This window comes from Trichoderma atroviride, chromosome 3, assembly GCF_020647795.1.
Source record: "Trichoderma atroviride chromosome 3, complete sequence".
In the NCBI taxonomy this organism is placed as follows: Eukaryota; Fungi; Ascomycota; class Sordariomycetes; order Hypocreales; family Hypocreaceae; genus Trichoderma; species Trichoderma atroviride.
Window position 1 is genome coordinate 30041 of NC_089402.1, and position 21765 is coordinate 51805.

Genomic DNA, 21765 nt, shown 5'->3' on the forward strand with positions numbered 1-21765 from the left:
ACTAATTGCTTAAATATAATATAATAGCTCTACTATAAAAACTATAGGAGTTATACTATTTTACACTAACTATAGGTTTACACTAGAAGTATATAAACTATTATATAATAGCCCTAATATAAATAACATATAAATTCTTACAAAAGATATAATCTAATTACAAGAAGAACTTAAAACTTAACTTAAATTCTTTAGGTAATATATAAAAAAATATATAAATTATATAAGGATTAAGGGACTAACCCTTTAGGAGGGAGATATAGTTTATTTACTATAATATTTACATAATAAAAAACTGCTAAACATTAAAATAAATAGGCCAAGTAATAAACTAGATTTTAAGAAACTTAAACTATTTAAAATTCTAAAGAAAATTAGTAAAGTTAACTATAAGCTAAACTTACTTAATAATATAAGATTAAAAATAGCTATCTTTTATATATTACTACTTAAAAAAGCACTAGTGGATAAAAAAATAAGTAAACCTATTATAAATAAAATAATAGTTTAAGATATTAAAAAAAGAATATAAAATTAAAAAAATACTTGCTATATACTAAAACCCAGAAACAAATAACACAAAGTACCTAGTTAAGTAAAAGGAATACCTAGAAATAAAAAACTTATAGGAACCTAAAGAAAACTTTAATTCTTATACGCTAATAATAAAGTTTCTCTAGTCTCTGGAAATAATAAAGAAGGGTTAAGCAAGAAATTAGAATTAAAAAAATCCACCCCCCTAGTAATTCTATATAACAAAAAGAACCTTTAACTCCTGCTGCTTAATATCCTTAAGCTTATCTAATAAGCTTAAGCTATACTACATCATTTCCTTACCCTTAGTACAAAGCTGCTATTTCTAATAATACAATTACTTTAGATAATCTAAAGCCTTATCTATTTTAGCCTAAGCCTTATAAAAAGCTTTATAATATTATAATAATAAAAGTTCAGCTAACTCCTTAGCTAAATTTAAATAATAAAACTTTAAAATAATATAAGATACTATAAATTAGCATAAGATTTTATTATAATAAAAACAAGAACTTACAAGAATTAAAAGCTACTCCTTAACTATTACATAAGCAACTAGCTCTTATATATTTACTATACTTTAAAAAGTAATACTTTACTATTTAATTTTTATAAACCCCCTAGAAAATAATAAGAATAAGGCATAATATTAAAACCCTTAATAGTAACTAAATCTGCTAAATAATAATAATAAAGGGTTAAAAGGGAAGCTGAAGAAAGAAGATTAGATATTGCATTAATAAGAATTTAAAAAAGAAAAAAGGGAGATGCACTAATAGGAACGGAATAACCTAGTTATAGGCCTTAAGAGTAAGACTAATAGAAAGGGAGTATTATATTATACCCTAATAACACTTAGTTATATTAGTAGGCCTTAGAAAGGATATATTATATTCTAAATAACTAACTAGAAAAAAGCAATTATTATATTATAAGTAATTACTTTTACACTTACTAATACTATCCCAGTAATTACTATAGTAATTACTACTATAACTATAATTATATATAAATAAACTAAATATATAAGTTTACTTTTTTATGCTTATTTAAATAACTTAAATAACTAGTTATTAATATAAAATTAAGATTACAATATGCTTTACACTTTTATTATCTAGTGATATTATTTACTATTACCTATATTACTTATTAGGTTTCCTAACCGCTTTACTAACATAAACCTAGAATTATCTACTAGGTTTGTCTCTTGGGAATCTACCCTATACTAACTATCTAGTGTACGGTTTGTCACATATCTTTGTACAAACCGTATCCTACTTTTTTCACTTTAAAAATATATAATTAAATAACTATAATAAATAATAAGTTTTTAAAAATAAATCTAGCTTTTAATTATACTTAATTAATTAATTTTAAAAGATTTATATATTTTTATTAAGTAATAGATTTTTAAATAATATTTTTAATTAAATAGTATAGACTTTTCTAGTCCTTTTACCCTATAGATTTTTATAGTAAAATTACCTTTTTTTACTTTTTAAGCTATTTATTAATATATTATATAATATAAAAGTTATTATATAATCTTTTTTATATAAATAATTTAATTTATATTTTTAATTTTTAATTTTTATATTTATTAATAGTTTTTTTTAATTTTTTTTAAATTTTCTTTAATTTATAAATATATAAATCTTATTTTATAATATTATTATTTATTATCAAAACTTTTTATTAAATTTTATTAAAATTTAAATATATAATAAAATTTATAATATATATAAAGAAAATTATTATATAAGCTATTATTAATAAAAAATTATATTTTAAAAATTTATTAAGCTTATATAAGCTTAATTATATAATATTATTTTTAAAAAATATTTTTTATATATAATAAATTATTATATAATTATTATATAAGCTTTTTTTAATAAATATTATTAATAATTATAAAGTAATTAAAGTTAAAAGTTAAAAATATTTTTTTTATATATAAATTTTAGTTAAGAAATTAAAGATTTATAGTGTAAAATTTAAGAAAAAAGTAAAAGATATATATTTAAAAAATTAATAATTAAATAAATATAAAAATTATAATATTACTTTTTTTAAAATAAAATACTTTAATACTATATATATATGATATATAAAATATGGGCTTATTGCTTATGTAATTATTTTATTATATAATTTTAAAGCTAAGATAGTAGGATACGGTTTGTACAAAGATACGAGTTTCGTTCCCGCCTCTCCAGCAGGAGAGGCGGGGGCCTTGATTACGGCCTTAGTCATCTAGTCAACCCGCCGGGTATATGCGGGACTAGAGACCATTGAAAACAGCCATAGCACATGTAACCCGTCACAAGTCTAGCCATTGGAATAGTGAGCAGCTGAGAAGATGGGGCCGTATACTCCTCCGACAACTAATGTAATCAAATCATCGATGAAGGTCCGGTTCCAGAGAAGAAACAATCAAGGGCCAAGATATCTGCGTTGAGCTGATGGCTACGTTCCATATTGTGCAAGGCCACCAACATAGAATGCCATCTTTACAACGCTGCAGGGAATCACCCTAACTTGATCAGGGCTGGGCCGAACCAGCTATTTTTATGTCCTAGGCAGTGACCAACAACATACAAGTACAACTTGCAGGGGAAAAGCAGTCTGCAAGCAAGAAAAAAAATGAGCGTTTCCAGGGACTTTTGATATGCACATCTCCGATATGTGGGATGAACAGAAGTTCCATTCAAGACCTGCTCATACAGGATAACAATGGGCTTCGTCAAATTGTAGACAATGGTAGCCCCTTTGAACCATGTGATATAGTTCTTTGGCTTGGTAGGAGCAACAGCTCACTTCAGCAATCTGATGCTACGCATGTTATTGCATATCGATACGCCGTTCGTGGTGACGTTGAACCACAAGCCAGGCACTCTTGGCTTCGTCCGCCCAACATGATAGTCCAAAACGCTTTTACTGCCTTAGGACCTTAGAATCTCGAGTTTGAGACACGCTAGCAGTTTGATTAACGACCCGGCCGGTCTTTTCACATGGTCTGGCCCCCAAGCCGCAAAGATAGGAGACAAACAAGCGGAGGGGTGGTGGTTTTGTCGAAGGAGCGGATATATTGCCACAGGAGCGGAGATGTTGCCCTTTGAGGCTGCCTTAGGATTGTGCAGCAGTCGACAAATGTTTGTTTGCCGTGAGGAGTGCGCGGGCGGGGAAGCTAGGCCTCTCAGGCCGTCGCCACGCTGATTGCGATTCGAGCTAACACCAACAGTGAACCGGGGAGCGTTCTGTTGGTATAATAATAATAAGCGTCCAATCTTGGACATTCTCTCCACAGGTGAACGCTGCGACACGCCAAGCTTCGTGCCAAGATGTCTCATACTGTCCGTCGGAATGGGCAGCTGTCGTCGTGTGAGCCTTGCCGCAAATCAAAGCTGCGCTGTGATCACGGTCGACCTCGATGTGCTCGCTGCGCCAGACGCCGGCTCACCGAGCAATGCTTCTATCACCCTGCGCCAATGGCTCGACGCCAGCGCAGCGAGTCGCGCGTAGTGGCAGCTTTGTAAGTCATGTTAGTTTTTGATTGCCTCGAATTTCCCGCGATCGAGAACTTACACGTTAGTCGGGCCTCTCTAGGGCTCCAGCTGATGTTACCCAGCGGCCGCTCGAGGCCTTGACAGAGGTATCAAGCTTGACAGTATTGTCGTCGAGTTCATCCTCATCCCTGCCGTCTTCTTCGGCCTCGTCAATTCCTGCTGCGTTTGATCTGGCTACTGGCTTGGTTACCATGCAAGCTTCTGGTTTGTCACCAACAGAGGCTGATCAAACGACATCGTCGCGTCAATATACGTCACTAACTCGCACTGGAGTTTCTCATCTGCAGCAACCATTCCACGCGAATTCTTCTCTCGTAAGGGAGGGTGAGAACTTACTGCAACTGCTCCTTGACCACTATTCTCACCCAGATCTCGAAGAATTAGTCCACAACTGGTATACAGATCTCGGAGACAGCCCAGTTGGTGGTCCTCTAGCCAAGGCGGCTTGGCGCGCGATCCAGAGCAATTTGCAGAACCTTCATGCTAGTCGATTACTGAATCGCCTCCAGGCTACTTCTCGAGATATTTTTGACCATACTGCTCGACCACTCAACATGCCCACGACAGCCGCAGACGGTGCTCTTGAAAAAGAGCTTTGTGCTATCCGGTGGGAAACTGTTGGGATATATTTCGCGCTCATAGGGATGGTTCTTGCATCGGCCAAAAATCTCAGCACCAGCTTCTCGGGTCGCCAGCGGTTTGGCGACCGTAAGGCAACGTCCATCGATGCCTTTGACGCCTGTCTACGATGCGAGGCTCTGTGCAACCGCGTGGGCCAAACGAACGACCTATCTGTATGGCTTGCCGTCCTGGCCACGACACTCTCCACCTGGTGTTTTGGTGATGACTCTTGTCAGGCCTGGCGTCTAATGGGAAATTTATCATCCGCCATATTCGCCCTCAATTACCACAAAGGCTTTCAAGAAGACATGAATACCCCAACATACTTGGTCGAGCTTCGAAAACGAGCCATTGCCCTATCTCATGAGCTAGACAAGTCCCTGGCGACGTTTGTCGGTCGACCGCCACGCTTGAATAGGAACTATTGTACCATAGAATTGCCCCTTGACCTCTCAGACTCGGCCATTATCGGGTCTGCCGAACTGTTAGAGCTACAAATATCGCGGCTTGATGGCAATGGTTGGAATAAAGACATGACTGTATATCCAGCGTCTCGCCAGCGAGCGATTGTTTGGCTAAGCTCGATCCGTGAAGAAGTTCTTGAGTTGTCACTGGGTACCATAACTCAAGATCTCGTTCATGAAGCCCAGTAAGCAATTAACCAACGACAAATCTCCTCTTTTTTTTTTTGAATGACTGACTGACTGACTGACTGACATGTTTATTCAGGGAAATTTTAACTCGGGCGTCGTCGATCTGGGAGACTATGCCTCACTTCATGCAGTATGAACCATCCCTATGGGGCCGCATGGCGCCTTCGACGATTATAATGCTTCTGAGCCTAAAGCTTGAGTATCTGTATAGCAGATTTCTTCTATACAAGATGCTAGTGAATCAAAGCAGTGGCTATCGTCATGCATTGATTCAAATTTCCCACGAGACCCTAGGGCTCGTGCTCTCAGTAATGAAGAAGAGAGATCTCATAGGCTCCCATAGAATCGATTTGGAATGGACGGTAAGTAGCTCTCAGCTTTCATCGCTGGTAAGAACTGACCCGCTGCAGATAGTATTTTACGCGATGCCATGCGCGAGTGTCTTGATTCTGGAATTGTTTCGACTAGCTAGCCTGCCAAAACCACAGCCATCCGTCGCTTCGAACAGGTCGACCATTATTCAGGACATCAGCGTTCTCATATCTTGCTGCGACTGGCTAACTGAGTCGGGAAAGGGCAATTATGAGCTCTGCAAACAGGCTCAGTTGATCTTCTCAAAAGCTCTGGACCAGATCCTCAATCACGAGATGCCTTTGACACGTTCACTGCCGGACAGTCCAACGGTGGACATGTACGATGCGTTACCGGCAGAGCCTGCTGGGGTTCAAAACCCGGAAACTATCACTCAAGATGTGCAGTGGGCAGCATGGTTGGATACTGTTGACTTCCAGGGAGAACCGTGGCTGGAGATGCTAAAACCTCCTACAAACTTTTTCGGAGACCTTGACGATTACTACTACTGATGCTGATGAGACAGTAAGCTTCAGGACAAAAATAAAGCTTTGTATATAGGTAGCTTACTATAAAAACTTTTGTATCTATAAAGTGATAAAACGTGAAAAGAACACCTTACGCATTCCGCTGCAGGACAACCCCTGGCGTATTTAAGACTGATGGCGGTGAGACAGCAAGTTGACTCTTAACAGGACCAATTCGTCGTAAATCGCGTCAACTCAGCCCATTTAGCTATTCCTCGACCCAACTCTTTTTGTGTTTTGCTTTGCAAGAAGGAGTTGCACGTGGTCTTCCAGAGTTGGATGGTCGATGACCTCTTCCATTGTGATGTGTGGGGCAATTTGAGCTTTGTACTGTGCTAGCAATAACACTGTAGCTGCATGGCCGCCGCGTACTTTGTAATATGGTGTTGTTGGAGAGATATAATCGACCTCTTCAGGGCTAGTGAATAAGGCGTTTTGCCAAATTTCTCGCACCTTGTGTAGTAAGCTGTGCTTCTGTCCACCCAAACTGACTCCACCGCCGTCGACCATCTGCAATTTATCACCCTCTCGAGGCAATCTGCGCGTTCCATCACGTTCCCATTCAATTTCATCTTGGGCCACTACCGTGCAAGCATCATCGGACATAAACATGGCTATTGCCTGAATAAGACTTCCAAGGAGAGTCTGAGCTTCATATGGCGGGACAAGGTTATCGTTGCAACTAAGAGTGACTTCAATCGTATTGCCCTTGGGAATAGAGATAACCCATATATCCGTAGAATCATGTGAAGGGCATCGAAGGTCCACATCAGCCTGTGTCTTCCCATTATTAAATTCTAATGAGGGAACGTCGGCAATATTCTGATGCTGCAAGATCGAGCTGTATCGTGTGGACCGCGGCCACGCTGTGCAAGCTTCCACAATACGATTAAAACCGAGCGTTTCGTGAGGCATCGAGGCAAGATAGCGGTCTTGGATTGCGTCTAGGAGACTCTCAGTTGTCACTCTAGGGGGAATCCGTATTCTCACAGGAACGATGTTAAGACACGGCCCAACCATGTCCTCCACTCCCGAGATGGGAAGCGTTCTACCAGACACTAGATGGCCAAACACGATATCGCTCTGCTTGGTATGCTTGGCCAGTGTAAGAGCCCAGGCTGCTTTCAACGCAGTTGCAAAAGTATGCTTTCGGCGTTCTGGAGTCGGGATTGTTCGTGTATAAGTCTTGGCGACAGGATATTGATATGAATGACTAGGAGGTGAGAGTTGCGTTACCTTCGTCATGCGTGCGCGATGAAGCTCTGTTCGCCAAAAACATTCGGCTTCTTTTTGCTGCTCTATGCTGGTTGCCCTTGCTGCAAAGATGGAAAAGCTTGGACGAGTCGGCAGTACACGACCGTCAAAGGCGTCAGATAGGTCAGACCCGATGTGTGATAAAGACGTTGCGTCAGATTGTGCGTGAGAAAGGGTCATTGCAAGCGCGCAGACGCTCTCGCTGGTAGGACCAGTGGTTATCATGCGTACACTGCCCTCGCTGATGGCTGAATCTTGACCATTGGCAATCATGGAGTCGACCCAAGCATGGATCTCTTGTTGGAAACTGGTATTCCGGCGCAGGTGCTCATGCTTTAGATACGGCTTTCTTCGCACAACTTGGAGAATTTGTGAACCGAACGCTACAAATGCGGTTCGCAGAATCGCATTGCGTTCAATCACAGTCTTGAACGCCGTGAGGAGTCTTTCTTTATCGAGAGGAGAAGAAAAGGTTATTATGACGTAGTTACTCCATCCTCGGCTTTTCATTAGGTCGCCTGCGACGGCCCAGGCTTGAAAATCCGTTGCTGGAACGATATCTTGGACGTCACTCATAGGTATCTGTAAACTTGTTGAGACGTGTCTTCGAATTGCGTCATCCTGTGATCGTGCTGTCGGGGTTTGGCTCTGCGCAGTTTCAACTATTGAGTCTGTCATTGACTTTGAGCAATGCTGAGCCATGCCGTATATCGTTGGGTGGCGAAACACATCAGACGCCGTCAAGGGAATATCGCTGCGACGTGCCAAAGAGGCAAGGTGCATGGCGCTTATTGAATCGCCCCCCATTGCTATAAAATGATCGTGTATTCCAATTTCGGCTGGATCTACCTGTAATACCATGGAAATGAGTGCATGTAACTTGGTTTCTAAGGGGCCTTGACGTCCCGTCGTAGTTTCACCCAGGCTACTTAGAGCCACTTCCTGCTGGGGTGGGAGGGAAGCGACACTCTTTGTCAAGTTCGTGTCCGAGATTCCCTTTTCGCCTTCCAGAGTTGCCCTCAGAGCACCAACACTTGACATGTCTGAGCTATTTTTTAGCTGTTGGATTATCCGTTCCAGATGCCTCAGGATGCCGTGTATGTGACTTTCCGAGATCCGGCGAGAATCGAATTCCATTTCAAACTCGAGCCTGTCACTGGTGATTCTGGCGCCCAAGACAATGGCATAAGTGTGGAAAGCCTCCACAGTCCCTGGGCGTTCTTCGGAGCCGAAGAGATCTGGAACGTCTTTGTCGTTCTGAATGTCAATGTCGAGCAGAGTCTCGAATTGGCATGCAGCTCGTGTGCTGGGATCGATCCTTTGAATATACTGCATGCCATACTGCGCAAACGGTATTGCCTCAAGGCCTTGGTTCTGAATCCTGACAAGGAAGGAATGTAGGTTCATTTCATCATCAATTTTAACCCTCGTTGGGATGATGGACATTGTAGGGCCACACAAGTCCATAATTCCAGGGACTGCCGTGCTGCGACCGTTGGTGACGGTTCCAAACGTAACGTCTCGTGAGTCGTAATAGCTTCCAAGCAGAAGACCCCAGGCAGCTCGAATCAACGAAGGCCCAGTGACTGGACAACGACCTATACCGAAGTCTTGAATAGAGTGCTTCACAGTCTTCGACAGCGGGCTTTTGTCAACTGAGGGTTTAACCAACTTGGAACCTGGAGATACAAAACCGTTCAGCAGCTGTGCCCAAAATGTAGTTGACTCAGATTGTTTAGCGGAAAGAATGCTTTGTATAAACACGGCAAATTGAGGCGGCGATGGGATGGAGCCCTCGTGGTATTGTTGGTCTACCAGGCGCAAGAGGAGATTTATCGTCCAGCCATCGTACGCAGCGTGATGGGTTGTCCAAATGAATTGGCGAACCGCATTATCACACCCTTCGGCAATACAAAATCGCATAAGCGGAGCTCCAAAGTCAAAAGCCAAGTTTTATCCTTATGAAGGTAAGTTTGGAGATCTTGTGTTTCGGCCCAAACAATTGTCTCGTCCAATACCGTCTGCACTAGGCCCCACGCCTCCGATGAGACTATACGAGTCCGGAGAATGTCACAAACCTTTGCAACATTGCACCAAGCGCTTCTGAACCTTGCAACGTCAATTGCTGGGTCAAGTCGGAATATTCGCTGTGCAACGTAGGAGCCTGGCCGGTTCTCCGAGTGCAAAATCATTCCTTCCTGGAGAGGTGTGCAGGGGTATGCATCCTCGATTTGGGCCTGATCGACATTGCATTGGTCTTCAATCTCGGCCATGAGTATTTTGAAGTCTGACTTGTCTCCTTTTTTGAGGAGGCCAAATGCTTCCAATGGCTGTTCTTCCAGATGTCTAATCGGCGAAGTAGCATCGCATATTTCAGCTAAGCTCTTTGCACGAAGGATTGCGGTCACCGGCATGTTCAAGCCCTCTTTTCTGGCCAGTGTGGAAGCTTGGATTGCCGTCAAGGAGTTGGCACCCAGTCTTACAGGACTATCATGCATACCAATATCTTGGGGCTTAATATTCAGTATCCTAGCCCAAAGTGACTGGACCTGTCGTTCTAGAGGCGAAGATGCTTTTCTTGTCGAATGAAGTGAAAGCGAATACTCTTTCAGGTTCGATCGCGGAATGTTCTCGAACAAAGTCCTGAGAGCGCGCCTATCTAGTTTTTGGGATAATGTCTTTGGTAATTGCTCGAGTGGGATGTAGAACGAGGGTATCATATATGGCGGCAGATGCTTTGATAGGCTCTCTTGCAAAGCTAGTAGGTCATTGCGTATTGGTGTTGTCACCGCGCCAATATTGTTCTCATAGCATATGTCCACATTGCCTGAGAAACTGACGAAAGCTACCAGGACTTGCGATTGCCTGTTCAGATTAGCAACCTCGACCGCGGCAGCCTTGATGGTTTGAGAGTTTTTGGCAATGCGGAATTCAATCTCGCCGAGCTCTATCCGTTGACCTCGTAGCTTGACTTGCGTGTCTTTTCGGCCCAAGAAGCTCAGAGTCCCGTCAGCTTTCTGTCGAGCCATATCTCCAACCTTGTAAAACCTGCGTCGGAGTCCATCTCGTCGGGGCGTAGCCCAATTTGGCGGGTCAATAAAAACTGCCTTCGTCTTGGCTTCATCAAAGAGATACCCGCGGGCAACCATGGGGCCCTCCAGCAGTATCTCACCCGGTACGCCAATCGGGACAAGCTGGTCATGATTATTTGGGTCCACCAGCCACATGTGGCACCGTGTTCCGGACCCAATATCTGAGGGTGATGAGCTTGCGCTGAACTTGGCCATTGATGGCCAGATAGTACCTTCGGCAGGCCCGTAACTGTTAATCAGGCAAGTACGATTAGCAAACTTGTCAATAAGCTCCTGCCTGGCAGCCTCGCCCCCAAGAACAAGAGTTTTGACGTTCTCGACATCTTCAGGCAAGACAAGGTTCGCAACTGTTGGCGTAAGATAGAGCCAGTTGATCCTGAAGTCTGCGATGACACCGGCGAGATTACTCAGACGGTCTGCGTCGGAAGGAATGCAACAGCATCCACCATGAATCAGTGTCAAAAATATTTCGCTGCTACTGACGTCGAATGCATATGCGGCGAACTGTAGGACTCGACTATCTGCGCTAAAGTTCATTTCTGCAGCCATTCCGTCGGCGAGTGTGCAGAACGCGTCATGTTGTAGAACGACTCCTTTGGGAACACCGGTAGAGCCAGAAGTAAATACAATCAGCGCTGCGTCCTGAGGGTCGAGAGGCGCCTTGAGCTCCAACTTGATCGGAGGTTGAGGGAGTTCTGCCAAGAGCAAATCATGCAGAACCACGACATGCTCGACCTGGCCGTCAAACATTGCCGCGTGCTCTTTTCCTGCCAGCACAAGTGTCGCTTTTGTATGGTTAACCATCATTCTAAGCCTCTCTGAAGGGTGTGATGGATCGAGAGCGGCGTAAGCACCTCCGATTTTGAGGACTGCAAGCATCGCAACAACGGCCCATGCCGATTTACTGAAGCAGAGTGGTATGATGGGCTTGTCACCGACTCCAATGTCTTGCAGGTAAACAGCCAATCTTGATGATACAATATCAAGCTCCCCGTACGTGAAATTTCCATCCCAGGCCTCGATTGCCGGACGCTTGGCGTCCAACATCACCTGTGCTCGCACCTTCTCATGGACGAAATTTTGGACAGCGCAGTATTCGGTGGAATTCCACTGATGAAGCAGTGCTTTGTCGAAAGGAGAAATACGCTCCAGGTCTGCCAATGTACCTTCAGTGCCTAATTGAGTCAAAGACTGAAGCCCGTCTATATGGACGAGCTGTCGCAGCATATGGGCAAAGTGATGCACCATTTGCAAAGCTTGCGTTTGATCAACCATACTCTCGTCAAAAACGCATTCCAAGTCGAGACTCTTTTGATTCGGACGGCATGTCAGCACTAGAGGGTGAGTGTGAAATGATTGAGAGTCATTTCGAGAGCTTTCAAGTTCAATGATTGTGTTGGGCTGCACATGATCAACCATGGGATGTATGTCTAATAGCGACTCAAAATCACAAGCTTCCCAACAGTCTTGGTTTAACTCTTTGATGTTTTGAACACCAAACTGCTCGTGCGGCATGACTGAGGCACTTTGGTTCTGCACAAGCTGAAGAAAATTAGTGATCGTAGATTTCCTGTCAAGCTGAATTCTCAAGGGCGCAGTGGCAATTGTTGGGGCCATGATTGTGTCCACATCTGCGAGTTGTATTGCGCGTCCGGCCAAAACTATCCCAAATATCACGTCTTCGGATTCTCCATACTCCGAGACCGTCAATGCCCAGGCCGCGCGAATATATGTTGAGAATGCAAGGTTGGACGTATTGGGAAATGTAACTTGGACAGTCTGTTCGAGTGAGCGTTCCATTCGTAGAGTATGGCGTCGTTGGTCTTGTTTGACGAAACGACCAGCGGAAGACGGTGATGCCAGCTGAGTCTTCCAAAATTGGCGAGTCGCGTCAGAATCCAATGTCTTGATGTAGCGGATGTAATCGCGATACTCAGCTTTTGGGCGGACCCAGGTGCCAGTATAGGCCGCCCGAAGAGCTTCAGTTAGTTGATCCAGCATCCAAGCATCATAGATGGCATGATGTGCAGTCCAGGCCAAGTAGGACTCTTCACCCTCCACCAAGTACAGCTGGGACAGAGGAGAGCCAGATTGTATAGCCATGGGCTCAGAGTTGCGGCGGCATTCGTCAAGTGTTGCTGCTTTTTTCCATACCAATGTCTCGTGAAGAACGACCTGCACTAGACCTGCAGACTCAGTCTGTACCAATCTTGTTCGGAGGATGCAACTATCCTTGGCTATTGTAGACCATGCCTCAACCAACTTGTGTGGATCTGCGTCATCAACAATCTTAAAGATATGAGTGGCGATGTATGACCCTGGCTGATGCAGGCTTCCCCGCATGAATAATTCTTGCAACGGCGAGCACGGATATACATATTGTATGAGGTTGGCTGTTATCCCACAGGCCGCGCAAACTTCTTGAATGGTCGCGTTGTCGACCGTGGGAAGAGTGTCACGGAGTCGTGAGAGTTCTGCGTTATTTTGACCATCAGAGACGGGCATCGTAGTAGCACTGGTACGGGAGAGAACTGAGGCAGTCATTTTTTCAAGGCTTGGACCCTTGAAAATATCCTCTACCGTTAAAGAAAGGCTGGCTTTCCTGCATTGGGTGACAAGTTGCATGGCTTTGAGAGAGTTCCCACCAAGGGCGAAGAATGTATCATGGAGACCTATGCTGGTCGCCCTGATGCCCAATTGCCGGGCCCAGAGAGTTTGAAGGGCTATCCCAATGAAATGCTGAGGCTGTTTCGCACTTTCTGCTGCAGCTACTGCATTGCGAGTGCTACATTGCGTTTTGTAAAGCTTCATGAAAATGCTCCTTAGCGCTCCGCGACCAAGCTTTCCAGATATTTGCATGGGGAGATGTCCAACCTCAACGTAAAATGAGGGAACCATATATGTAGGTAGATGAGTCAAAAGATGAGACTGGATGCTGCTCAACGCTGGGGGTAGTGAACCTGCCGTGTGAAGTACAGCGTCACTGCTTTCATCCTTTGCTTTATCTCCTAGAAACCCGACAATCGTAGGCCCCAGTCCTGGAATGGGAATGCACTCGACTGCTACCTGCTCGTGCGCAACGCCATCTCGCAACCTATATTCAATCTCGGCAACTTCGACGCGCTGGCCCCGGATTTTGCATTGGCTGTCTTTCCTTCCCACAAACACAATAGATCCGTCAGTTGCATATCGGGCGAGGTCGCCAGTCTTATAAAACCTCCAGCTCGGTTTCAAATTGAAGGTCGAACGCCATTTCGTATTGCAAAGGAAGGCTTCGTGGCTTGCGTCCCCGTGGTAGCCGCGCCCAACAATTGGCCCCTCTATGAGGAGCTCTCCTACTTCGCCAATAGGCATGAGTCTTTCATGGTCATTCTCATCCACAATCCAAGTAATACAGCCGACGCCGCGGCCAATGTTTGATGGATCCGTATCCACCGCTGCCGGGGGAGCCACTGTACTGACGATAGAACATTCGCTTGGCCCGTAGGTGTTGATCAGAGTCACTCGAGATGCCCATTTGGCCACATTATCGGCAGTCATTGCCTCCCCTCCTAGGATTATTGTTGTGAGTCCTGGCGTATCCTCTGGAGATATTGCAGCAACTGCCGATGGTGTCGTATCGAGAGTATTGGCACGATAACGCCGGATGGCTTCGGCCAATTCATTTTTGGACTCATACTCAGAAGGAATACAGACACAACCACCAACGATCAAAGTCGTCAGTACGTCTTCAATACTCGTATCAAAGCTGTATGACGAGAAGCTAAAGACTCGCGAGTCTTTGTTCCGATGTATCAGCTCTGCTCGCACACAAGCTCCAGAGCAGAACGAGTCGTGTTCAATCATTACGCCTTTCGGCTTTCCCGTACTTCCAGAGGTAAAGATTATGTACGCCAGGTTGGATGGATCCCTTGGAACTTCTGGATCGCCTGTAATATCTGCCTTCGACAAGTAAAGGCCATCGTTGGCATTGCGCGGCCAGCCATCCTGAGAAACCGGGATAGTTTTAAACTGCGGGGCTGGGAAGAGCGAGCCGGTTTCTTTAGAGACCAAACAAACGTCGGCTTGTACTTGGCCGACTATCTCATGCAGACGTCCAATAGGCTGGGATGGGTCCAAGGGTAGAAACGCGGCGCCAGCCTTCAGCGTCCCTAGAACAGCGATGATATACCACATCGACTTTTCGAAGGAGACAGGAATGATAGATTTAGCCCCATATCCCAGACAATTAAGGTATTCCCCCAATTGAGTGGAAATATGGTCAAGCTGACGGAAATTCATCTCCCCGTCCCAGGACATAATGGCTGGAGCCAAGGGTTCATTTCGCGCTTGATCGGAGATCAGGTGATGGATTTTCTCCTTAATATTTCGGGGTAAATTCGAATTCCATAGCTCGAGCTTCGGCTTGTTGGTAGATATGGTAGGTGTCAGGTCTCCCAATATGCGCTCGGTTGATCCTTCGCGTAGTTGCTGGAAAGCCGTCCTGATTCCCGCCAGCAGCTTTTGAGCGTCTGTAGTTGCCATCACCGAAGCGTCGTAATCAAGAACAAAGCTTACGGCGCCCTCCTCGGGGAAACACTCCAAAACAATGGGGTATTCTGTCATTGCCACACCAATCGCCGCGTCCTCGACGCGCAGCACTGCATTCTTTCTCCGCTGTACCGGCGCCTGAATGACAAGCAGGTTTTGGAACTCACAGCCTCTACCTGCTTCAACGGATACGGAGGCTATGTTTTGTAACCCAAAGTGCTGATGATGCACCATTTGCGCGCGCTGGTGGCGTAGTTTCTGCATGAAGTCGATGATTTGCTCTGTGGGAAGAACCTGGATCCGCACGGGCAGAGTCGCAATTGTTGGTCCTACAAGATTCTCAATACCAGATAGAGAGATGTCTCGGCCGCTTTCAACAATACCAAGAACAATGTCAGCCTCTTCCGAGAAGGACGAAATAACAATCGCCCATGCTCCTCTCAGGTATTCTGAGACTGTGAATTGCGAAGTTTCTGAAGACTTGTAGAGCATCCGGGCCTTTAGAGAGTCTCTCGGTCCCGCCAATGCGGATGACGGGAGCGGAAGCCTATGCCCTCTGAAATCACTATACTGTTCCTTCCAGAAACATTCAGACTCTTTTTTATCAATGCTTTGAATATAATTAACAAAAGAGCCAAATTGAGGACTATTTGGCAGTTGGTTGGAAGCTGACTGGATGTTGTAAGCCTTTGAAAATGCGTCGAGTACCAAGTCGCAGCTCCAGGCATCCATAATTGAGTGATGGGCCTCAAAAATAAACCTTGACGTTTGTTCAGTGCCGTGGCCTTGGAACAGCCCAAGGCGTAGTAACGGTTTGCCAAAGCCCGTGCCAAAATTGTCCTTAATCTGACTTTCGTTTGTTATAATTCGCCATTGGAGCTTCTCACGAATGACAGCTTGCCATATGGTCGAATCATCATCTTCGACGAATCGTGTTCGGAGTATGTCGTTTTTATGAAAGACAAGGTCCCACGCTTCTCTAAATTTGTGGAGGTCCAGATGCCCAGGAATGGCCCACTCGTATCGGATCATGTACGAGCCTGCATCTTGTAATGACCGTAAGAAAAGACTCGCTTGAAGAGACGTGCACGGATACGCGGCTTCAACCAATGACTCGTCGATGTGGCATTTCCTTGATACAAGCTGCCGCAAAGCTTGGGTGCATCCCGGTTTGGGCGAGAGGCTGAGTGGCCCCGTCGGTTGCCCGTGAAGGCTGATTTTACCCTGCGAGGAGTTTTGGATCAAACTGGCCATCTGTTGGACTGTGGGATTCTGCAGAATCTGCGGCACTGTTATACGGAGGCCTTTTGTCCTCGCAATAGAGGCAAGGCTCATCGCAGTGATGGAGTTAGCGCCAAGCCGGAATATGTCATCCTCAACACCAAATGCAGACTCTTCAATACCAATGACATCTGCGACGAGGCTATGAATGATGCGCTCCGTTTCCGTGGCAGGAGTGGTCGAGGTTTCCGAGAATCGCTCAAGTGCTAGTGGGCTGAATTGCACCAACAACAGCTGCTCTTCGGCGAGGTGCATTTTGGCAAAGACGTAACTGAGAGTACACTCAATTGGAAATGTACGGAGAAATCTCTTCGAGGTGGATGATGATTTGATTGTGTGATTGTTGAGTTCGCTCAGGAGTATAGCGGCAGTTTAAAGCTTTGTACACAGGTGCGACGCTGCAAGTTAAAGAGCCAGATAGCATCGGAGTTCGGCTCAAAAAACCACTGTTGGGCCATTATTTGATGATTTCTGTGACTGCAGTATTGTCCGAGACGTAGATGTTTACATGTGCTGTACACGGACTGAGGCGGCAGTGAGGAATTGCAGAGGTGTAATAACCGCATCGGAGCAACATTAGCAGTAGTCCGACCTGCTTCCAGATACATGTACCCATGCCGGAGCCCGGCGCTGGTAACCAATTAATTAATGCGGAGTGGTCCGATGCGCCTCGGAGCTCGTGCATGCAGCCGGAGCGCACAAGGGCGCAAACCAAATTTCACCTAGCCTCCCCTCACATATGGTTCAAATAGAGATATATAAATATACTTATATATGAGAGAGAGGTAGATAGATATTAATGGCCTCCGTAGCTTATGTAACATCATTATTTTCCCACCTCTTGACTTTTGTCGGCATCAAGTTTATAGCAATGTGTGGTGTCATCGGTCTCAGTTACGCGGACCCAAAGAAAGATGTGGCCGGCGAGTTGGTCGAAGGGTCCATTTTACTTCAGCATCGAGGTCAAGATGCATGTGGATTCGTTGTTCAGGGTGCCGTAGATCATTTTGGAGTCGCTAAAGGAAGGGGCCTCGTGATGGACTTCCTTCAGAGTGAATCGCGCTCCATCAACAATCTACGTGGCAGCGAAGGCATTGGGCACGGTCAGTAAAACCGTTGGTAGTGATTATGACCGTATTCAGGCCTAATAGTAGATACAGTGCGCTATCCAACGAATGACAACCACGCGGATTCACAAATCCAGCCCATCATTTTGGATGGCTACCACAGGACCAGTCTCAGTCACGTATGTACTTTGCGCTGCAACCTCATGGGCGACACAACTGGATGCTCGCTAACCAAAGCAGAATGGGCACTTGACCAACCCTCAGCAGTTGAAAGCAGAGCTTTGCAGAGACGGGCTTGAACCACGAGACAACGTTGGCGACACAGAGTTAATGTATTTGGTGCTCACCTCAGCTCTACGGGTCGGACATGAATCCAAAGCCTCTCCGAATCAAATAATTTCAGCAGTTTTAGAGGTGTATAAGCGCTGCCAGGGATCTTTTGCGTGCATCTGCATGATCCCTTCGTTCGGGGTAGTCGCTTTTCGAGATCCTTACGGGATCAAGCCGCTTGTTTTTGGCGAGCGCGGACCGGGGTCCTCTGGTTCAGACTTCGCGATCGCAAGTGAGAGTGTTGTCTTGCAAAAGCTCGGATTTGAGAATTTCCAAGACATCAAACCTGGTTAGTACCAGAGTATGCCCCTTGCGGCCAATAGCTGACACTCTCAGGGCAAATGGTTCTAATTCCGTCTTCATGGCGAGGCAGCCATCAACCGAATTTTCATCAAGTAGTCGCTCCTCGGTCATACGCTCCCGACATCTTTGAATATGTTTACCTGGCCCGGGCCGACAGCGTAATTGATGGCGTTAGTGTCTACGATAGCCGCAGGCAAATGGGCGAGGCACTGGCTCGAGCTGTGAAGAACAAGCTGGGACCGGTTGTCAAGACAATTGACTGCATCATCCCCGTGCCAGACGGTGGCTATATTGGTGCTCTAGAGTCGGCAAGAGCTCTTGGCAAACCTGTCAGCCTCGGTTTCGTTCGCAATCAACACTCTTGCAGGACTTTCATCATGCCCAATCAAGAGCAGCGACTTCGAGGAGTGCGGCGCAAATTGAGCACCGTCAATGCCGAATTTCAGGGCAGGAACGTGCTTATCATAGACGATAGCATTGTCCGAGGCACTACGTCCCGAGAAATCGTGGCCATGGCAAGAAAGGCGGGGGCTCGCAAGGTTTACTTGGCCAGCCTTTCACCAGCCATTAGGTATGCTAAAATCTCTCCCATTGTGAGACTCATTAGCCAACTATCTTAGATTTAAACACATCTACGGAATTGACCTCGCGGACGAAGAGAAGCTGGTCGCTCACAAGCGCACCGATGAAGAAGTCTGTGCCAATCTTGGCGCTGACGGGCTGGTCTATTTGCCGCTACCAGAGCTTGTAGACGCCTGCCAAAGGTCAACAGTTGGGGATGGACCACTAGGATTCGAGGTTGGCCTATTTTCAGGGAATTACGTGACGGAGAGGTACCCTGTTCCCCCAGCGAAATCTGGAATTGAACGGCTAAACTCCCTGCCCCGGTTCTACCACACAGCGGAATTTGGAGGTCTACATACGGCAGCTTGTCATGCTTTGAGAGGTACCCGCATATTATAAAGGGGATGGCCTGGTATAGTTGCGTCCAGTGGCTTTTATAACTGTATTCTAGTATCTGCTCGTAGCAAGCGCTTAATTAAATTGGGGATTGTCGGATAAAGCATGTTCTCTCTGTTGTTAGAAGTGACTAATTCTGCGCAACAGCTAGGAGCCTCGCCAAAACCTGGAAATAACAATCTGCCATTCTAAATGCGGAGCTGAAAGAGTAAGAGAGTATGTTGAAGCGCATACACGTCTGGAAAGTTTACTTGGCGATTTGCTGTGAGGAGCAGATGGATTGCATGTCTCCAAAATCGCCCTACCCGGAACTCGTGGGAATTCCAGCAGCTTGCGTCGATGGTATCAACCTATAACCCTCAAGGATCCTATGATCTTGTCGTCTATATTGGATATCCTGGTGGTAGTCCGGTGGGTGTCCGTTCACAGCTGCGGGTTTGCCTACATTGCACGAACGCTTTCGGAGCTCGGAGTAGGGCTCTGGAAAAGGAATGCCAGCCACTCTAGCAATTGCCCATACTCAAATCGTTCGTATCACTATAAGAACAACTTATTTCCTTTATCATGCTTCAGCGATACATCTTCACATTGATCTTATTTTATTTTAGCAATAAACCCAAACACCTCAAGACCCAAACATGTACAAAGTTTCCGCCCACGAGCCATGCCTGGAGCAGATTGCGAACGGCGATACATCTGGTGTGCTTTCGGTGGCTGACGTGAAAATGTTCAATCAACTGCGGCAACAGTTTTTGCAGGACCCCTGCTTGGATCTCCAACTTGGCCAAGAGGACGGCCAGAGGAACCGAGTTCCCTTGACCAACAACTGCAAGAAAGAGTCTAACGAAAGTGTAACGAATCGCCAAATAGAAGGTATACAATCTCATGATTGGCAGTCACACACAGCCACACAGGGTGCCTTGTATCAAATCAACCAAAGACGACTCTGGGAGGAAATACACAAGACTTCCTGTTTTGGGTTATTGTCATTGAAGCAGGGCATGAACAGGCTATCATTGAGCGTGGATGATAAGCTTGTTCGGGACTATCTTTGCACTGAGGCTAGATTGCTGGGCTGCCAGGTACGAACTGATGAGATGGGCAATATATTTGCCATTCGACCAGGACGAAACAATACCATACCGCCGATCGGAATGGGGAGTCATCTCGACACACAACCTGCTGGTCAGTTCTGTCTTTGCCACGAAGTATCAGTAACTCTAACGCTGCAAAAGGTGGCCGGTTTGACGGTATACTTGGAGTGTTGGCTGGATTGGAGGTCTTGAGAACAATGAATGAGAACGATATTCAGACGTATGCTCCAGTAGCTGTCATCAATTGGACAAATGAGTGAGTCTAATTTCCATCTCTAAATTTTATGCACCTGGCTAATTTGGATAAAAGGGAAGGGGTACGATTTACTCCAGGTTGCACTGGTTCCGCAGTTTGGGCTTCTCATATACCGCTAGAGATTGCTCATGCCATGCCAGATACTTCAAATACAACAACCATGAAGGAATCGCTCTCGTCTATTGGTTATCTGGGGGAGACGAAGGCTAGCCACAAAGAAAATCCGCTCTCAGCCCATTTTGAGCTTCACATAGAGCAAAATCGAAAGCTACAAGATTCACAAAGGAGAATCGGCATTGTGACAAAGATCCAGGGCATTCGGTGGTATCGAGTTCAAGTCTTGGGCCGTCGTGACCATGCCGGAGCAACTCCGATGCAGGAGCGCGCAGATGCCTTGGTTGCGACAGCAAAATTTATTTCATTCCTCGACAGGCAAGCCCTTATCACCTCCGCAGTCGCAACAGTGGGAGTACTCAATCTGGAACGCCCATCATTGAATACAGTACCTGGCTGGGCCAGCTTTACAATGGACATTCGCCACCTGTCAGAGGCAACCCTGGAGAAATTTGAGTCTGCGATCGATGCCATGGCAAACTTACTTAAAGCTGAGAATAGCGGGCTTGACTTTCAGATTGAGCGCACTTGGCACAGCCCCGCGGTCGATCTTGATCCTGCTGCCATCAAATGCACCCAAGACGCGGCAGGCGATGCTATCGGAGCGGGCCAGCTCATGGAGATGGTGAGCTTTGCCGGCCACGACAGTGCATTAACAGCAATGGCGGTGCCGACTTCGATGATTTTCGTACCGAGTAGAGATGGCATCAGCCATGCACCGGCGGAATTCACCAGCGAACGGGACTGGTAAGTTCTGATGTCTATATCATTATTATACTAAAGCGACTAACCATAAGTCAAGCGGCAATGGCGCCCAAGTGTTATTAGGCGCTGTTCTTAACTACGATAGTAGACTGGAAAGTCAGAAATGAACACGATGCAAGATCCAACTAAATATTGTTACATCGGTGTTCAAGTTGGGCTATACAAAGTATCTGTTCTATATATCCAAGACTGCACATTCCGATACAAAGTATTGATTACAAAAATCCATGTCTGCATGCCCTGACTAGCCCCAAGGCTATTTGATGTCTTGTGTTGCAATAAGAAAAGTGTTATGACAACGAATCTTAATGTTTCAGCTACTTCACAGGCTCGCACTTCTATCGAATCAGATAATACACCCAGACAAGCAGAGGATCCATTGGTGTTCAACCAATTGGGCAACACGCAAGTTACATAAAGACTTGGTTTCAAGTCCGGGGCTTCCAAAGTTGTTATTGTTT

General features: G+C 45.4%; 4 protein-coding genes across 4 annotated transcripts; 3 read left to right on the top strand and 1 right to left on the bottom strand.

Moving 5' to 3' along the window:
- Nucleotides 1-3735: 3735 nt before the first annotated feature.
- Nucleotides 3736-8663, top strand: TrAtP1_005228 (uncharacterized protein). The gene is made up of 4 exons (XM_014089478.2): nt 3736-4072; nt 4147-5376; nt 5457-5742; nt 5791-8663. Exons 1-4 carry the CDS (start codon nt 3882-3884, stop codon nt 6241-6243), a joined length of 2160 nt encoding a protein of 719 aa, XP_013944953.2. The 5' UTR covers nt 3736-3881; the 3' UTR covers nt 6244-8663.
- On the bottom strand, nt 6463-16670 carry TrAtP1_005229 (NRPS; the record flags this gene model as incomplete). Its single annotated transcript, XM_066112631.1, has 2 exons — nt 6463-9216; nt 9591-16670. 2 exons carry the CDS (start codon nt 16668-16670, stop codon nt 6463-6465), a joined length of 9834 nt encoding a protein of 3277 aa, XP_065968716.1.
- Nucleotides 16671-17231: 561 nt separating this feature from the next.
- TrAtP1_005230 (uncharacterized protein) lies at nt 17232-19138 on the top strand. Its single transcript, XM_014089476.2, has 5 exons — nt 17232-17518; nt 17576-17661; nt 17723-18101; nt 18149-18686; nt 18736-19138. The coding sequence occupies exons 1-5, from the start codon at nt 17287-17289 to the stop codon at nt 19076-19078; spliced, it is 1578 nt and encodes a 525-aa protein (XP_013944951.2). The 5' UTR covers nt 17232-17286; the 3' UTR covers nt 19079-19138.
- Nucleotides 19139-20585: 1447 nt separating this feature from the next.
- TrAtP1_005231 (uncharacterized protein) lies at nt 20586-21290 on the top strand (the record flags this gene model as incomplete). Its single annotated transcript, XM_014088963.2, has 1 exon — nt 20586-21290. One exon carries the CDS (start codon nt 20586-20588, stop codon nt 21288-21290), a length of 705 nt encoding a protein of 234 aa, XP_013944438.2.
- Nucleotides 21291-21765: the final 475 nt, after the last annotated feature.

Excerpts from the sequence above, each read along its gene's own strand:
- TrAtP1_005228 (XM_014089478.2), top strand. The coding sequence starts at position 3,882 with ATGTCTCATACTGTCCGTCGGAATGGGCAGCTGTCGTCGTGTGAGCCT. Across the intron at positions 4,073-4,146 it reads TCGCGCGTAGTGGCAGCTTT|GGCTCCAGCTGATGTTACCC; the intron begins GTAAGTCATGTT and ends GGGCCTCTCTAG. Across the intron at positions 5,743-5,790 it reads GAATCGATTTGGAATGGACG|ATAGTATTTTACGCGATGCC; the intron begins GTAAGTAGCTCT and ends GACCCGCTGCAG.
- TrAtP1_005230 (XM_014089476.2), top strand. The coding sequence starts at position 17,287 with ATGTGTGGTGTCATCGGTCTCAGTTACGCGGACCCAAAGAAAGATGTG. Across the intron at positions 17,662-17,722 it reads ACAGGACCAGTCTCAGTCAC|AATGGGCACTTGACCAACCC; the intron begins GTATGTACTTTG and ends TAACCAAAGCAG. Across the intron at positions 18,687-18,735 it reads AGCCTTTCACCAGCCATTAG|ATTTAAACACATCTACGGAA; the intron begins GTATGCTAAAAT and ends CAACTATCTTAG.